At 48.0% G+C, this 3,952-nt stretch overlaps 1 protein-coding gene; it reads right to left on the reverse strand.

Moving 5' to 3' along the window:
• Positions 1-664: 664 nt before the first annotated feature.
• Positions 665-3,952, reverse strand: GSTUM_00002891001 (uncharacterized protein; the record flags this gene model as incomplete). XM_002836597.2 has 7 exons in its annotated part: positions 665-923; positions 975-1,504; positions 1,568-2,583; positions 2,655-3,140; positions 3,195-3,611; positions 3,682-3,743; positions 3,807-3,952. The coding sequence occupies 7 exons, from the start codon at positions 3,950-3,952 to the stop codon at positions 776-778; spliced, it is 2,805 nt and encodes a 934-aa protein (XP_002836643.1). The 3' UTR covers positions 665-775.

The raw sequence follows: 3,952 nt of genomic DNA on the forward strand, positions 1-3,952 counted from the left end.
CCACTGTGACCCGTGTGCTTCTGCCGTTTAGACTCCCATCCGAAACATAGTTGCGCTTATTAGAGGCTAGCTCTCTCGTCCTCATATTGGTTCGGACGGATGGGATTCTCTGCACTGGCAACGGTCTTCAAGACCATTCCCGCGAGTCCAAAAGCAGAATGGGGGATCACACTACGGCCTAAAAAGCATGTGAGAAAAGAGCTGGCCTCAGGGTTCAAAGTAACTTCGGATCATTTCTTATTTACTTTGACCTTGTTCGTGCCGGCACAGTAGACTGGTTTATTGGGTTTAGGAGTAAAGTTCTCATAAGTTATGATACCAGTCCTGCCCTCGAGTCCAGCATGATAGTCAGCATAGCCGACTCCACTGGACGCCAGAAGAATCGGCTAGGGATGCGTCACAAGCTGTTCCGGTGATTAGACCTCGGCAACGTCAGCAGAACCTCAACATTAGCTTCTAGTCGCGCGAATAACTCAGAATCAATCTCTGTTCCTCACTCTGTTAGCTTTGTGCGTGCGGATAGAGGGTTGTCTGAGTACGATAGTTACCGTATTGTATCATACCTCAACTACCTCCTTTAGCCTATGGTGGGTGATCAGCCTTTTGTCCCGTTCGTTGTCAAGCAATCATCTCACATAAGGATCCGTGCAACAACCGTTGCCGGTCAAAGATTAATGGCGAATTGATATCTAAATACAAAGCCCCGCCTGCTCCCAGACACAAGAGAAAACTTATGAAATGACGACACTACTTGAAATAGAACTGGTCTGTGGTACTATTCTCCTTCCTGAACCCCACTACCAGCAGCAGATTCTCCTGTTGAACCCTCTTTCGTTTTAGGCTTTACGCCAGGTTGTGTCCGTGGGGTATTCCGCTTTTCCTTCTCGCCCCTCGCCCTTCTTTTGTTGACAACCGGATAATACCTGTTTCCGTTAGCCTTAATCGTGAGGGTAGAGGGCAAAAAATGAACATACTCATTGAAGCTCAGCAATACCCCTAGAAGCCTCATATCCATGTCACTCTGATATGCTAGATCACCTAAAAGGACTACAACTCTTGCTTGAAAATCTCCCGAGAGTGCCTTCAATCTCTGCCGCAAACTCGGCAGCATCATATCTTCGGGATTAGACCCTCTTCCCGAAGCCTCGCCCTCCTCGTCCGCTTCCCTGATACCCCATTCACCCTTCTTTGTTCTTGTTTCGATCCTTTGGCCCCTCTCCTGTCTTCGAGTATACTCCGCAACGCTATATCCATAAAGGCCATCTACAGCATCTTTGTAGGCTAGCATTATCTTCAATATTTCGTGAAGCTGGGTCATGAAAGTGTCATCACCATCGGTGCCTGCCCTCTTCCCTTTACCGCTGCTCCTAGAACTAGTGCTCCCTAACAAGCCTTTATGTGTGATATGTTGAAGGTATTTCGCATGCGCCTCGATCAAGTCATCCAGGGTCGCCTCCGGTTTTGATATTGCCGTCTGGAGAGTATCCCAAGAGGACTCGATAACCTTCATGATAGTAACTGATGAGAGAAAAAACCCCAAAACTTACACCAAAAGCGTGGGGCTTACCTCGAATAGGATATAGTATTGCAGTTGGTTAACAAAGTGAACCATCTCTGCAACAACACAGCGAGCCTTTTTCCAGTCGGCTCCCACCAAATCTTCAACAGCCTTCAATACCCCACGTGCTCCGGCCATAAATCGCCTCCAGCTACTTCCAAGGGCAAACTCGACTCTTTTTACTCTCCATAAAAAGTTAAAAACCTTCAAATATTGCCTACTTCCGTAAGGCGTAACGACAACATCCACAGGTGCGTCGATCTTGTACTCCAATGTAAACACATCCCATCCAATCTCTCCGTGGCTTAATTCCAACATCCTCGCGTCAAGCCTTCTCAAGACATCAGGAGAGTCGAACTGTGCATTTGACCCACGGATCGCATGTTCTAGCTGGGCTGTTAGGTTATGGCGATATAAGGTATTCGCCGGCCTTTCCAGGCTAGCGGACAACCCCTCCATAAGCAGCGCAATAAAATCACCCTGGCCGAGAAGGAGATATTTCTTGAGTGCTCGAAGGTGATCAAATAGCTTAAATTTGCCCCCCATTAATTCAATAAGCCTAGCCATCGTTGTCTTATATGCTTCGTCGATGCTCATTTCTAATCTCGCAGTATCCCCATATCCCAATTCCTTAGATGTTGACTTTGAATAGCTCTCTACCCACTCCGAATCACTGCAACCATGTCGGATGAAGTTAAGGGACTTGCCGATTAAGAATACTTTTTTCGCAAACGACTCCGTCATAATAGTAGGCACTTGAGGCGAGTGGATGGTGTATTTGTCCTCCCACACTGAGGAAGCACCCCCCTTGTTGCCACCTCCATCTGGAAGATTGGGCTGCTCAATAACGAAAAACTCCAAATAAGGATCTGTAAGCTCTCCATCATAGATCCAGTGTCGAAGCATATCATAAAAGGGTCGTGTAACATGGCTCAACAGTCGCTCTGCGAACGCATGTACGAATGGGTCCCCATGCGATGACGCAAAGCTACGAATCGTCGAAATGAGTTGCCCCCCCTTTTTATCTATTCTAGCAATTTCAGTAAACTGTGGTTAGGGAAAGGGGAGAGGGTAATGGTGGAATCCATTGACGCACCACCAGTTTGCTCCACTATCAAACTCATCAGCCGTAGGCCCATAGTTGCCTCCCTAGTCCACACAACACATCTCTTCAACGTAACCCCCGCAGTCCTTACACCGATAGTAGTCTCGGCAGCCGCAACTGCTCTCCTGATTTCATTCTCCAAACAGCCGACGAGATTAATGTAGCCCCGAAGCTCAATTCCAATTGCAGACTTGAGCGATTGGCCTACTAATCCGCCGTCAGTGCCGCTTTCAGATGACGACTGCACAAACTCGTTGAGACATCTATAAAGAAGCGAAGGTTCTGCCAGAGTATGTAGTAATGACACAAGCGGCAGTGGCAAAGTTGGTGGTATTGAAATCGCGTACTTTTGAGTTGTCGAAATATCGCGGCCAGAAGGCGGAGCCGATACATTGGATGTTGTAAACGGGAGATGAGAAGAGGAGAGCCCGAGCATAGTAAATGGTAATGAGGATAAAAGGGCCTGCTCAGTTGGCTCTAAATATCACAAAGTTAGCTCTCCTCGAAATTAGCTAGCGGGAAAAAAAGCACCAGAGTCCTCATATTTCTCGGCGAGAAGCTCAGCTTTAGTTTTCATAGCACCATCTCCCTTGCTCCATCCAAAACTGTTCCACTGCGAACCCAAGGCGCCCCCCGCAAGCCCACCAACTCTTGGTCCTCGGCCAGAATCCCGGCCCGGTAATCGATGAAGGCCCATATAACTAAACGCCTCGGAAAAAGCATGCTCTCCCACCGGCCCCACCCCACGGGTCCCTGTAATACCGGCTTCTGGGAACACATCTTGAATTCCTGCTGCTGATGAGGATGGCCTTGTTTTGGGAGAGTCTGAAAGTTCGTGGAGTAAATAAAGAATAGCCCATTTCTGCGATAAAACTCGTTGGTTTAGGAGCCTCGTGTATAGAGTGGAAAACTTCAATGCAGGTTCAGGGGTCTTATTATCCCTAACAACTGATGTCTCAGCGCCCGTATCAGTGTTAACTGCTGTCAACATCGTGGGGAAGGCTTATAGGAAACGCACGTCTCTTTTTGATTATGTCACTAATATGCTGCACATCCGGTACAATGCTGGGCTGTCCGTGGCTACCACCCAAAGTGTCAATAACTCTCTCTTGTGGGCAATGCTCAACCCTCCGTTTAACTTACCTCTTGATCATGGCTCTTGCCCTCTCTAAGGCCGCTTCGTGTCGCTCATCAGCTATCTCATCATCTTCATCTGGATTCGCTGGTATTATGGCTTCCACTATTGAAGAAAGCGCGCTGTCGATTCGTTGATTCCGTTCCTCCGTCAT

The sequence above is a fragment of the Tuber melanosporum genome (assembly GCF_000151645.1).
Source record: "Tuber melanosporum whole genome shotgun sequence assembly, scaffold_153, strain Mel28".
NCBI lineage: Eukaryota > Fungi > Ascomycota > Pezizomycetes > Pezizales > Tuberaceae > Tuber > Tuber melanosporum.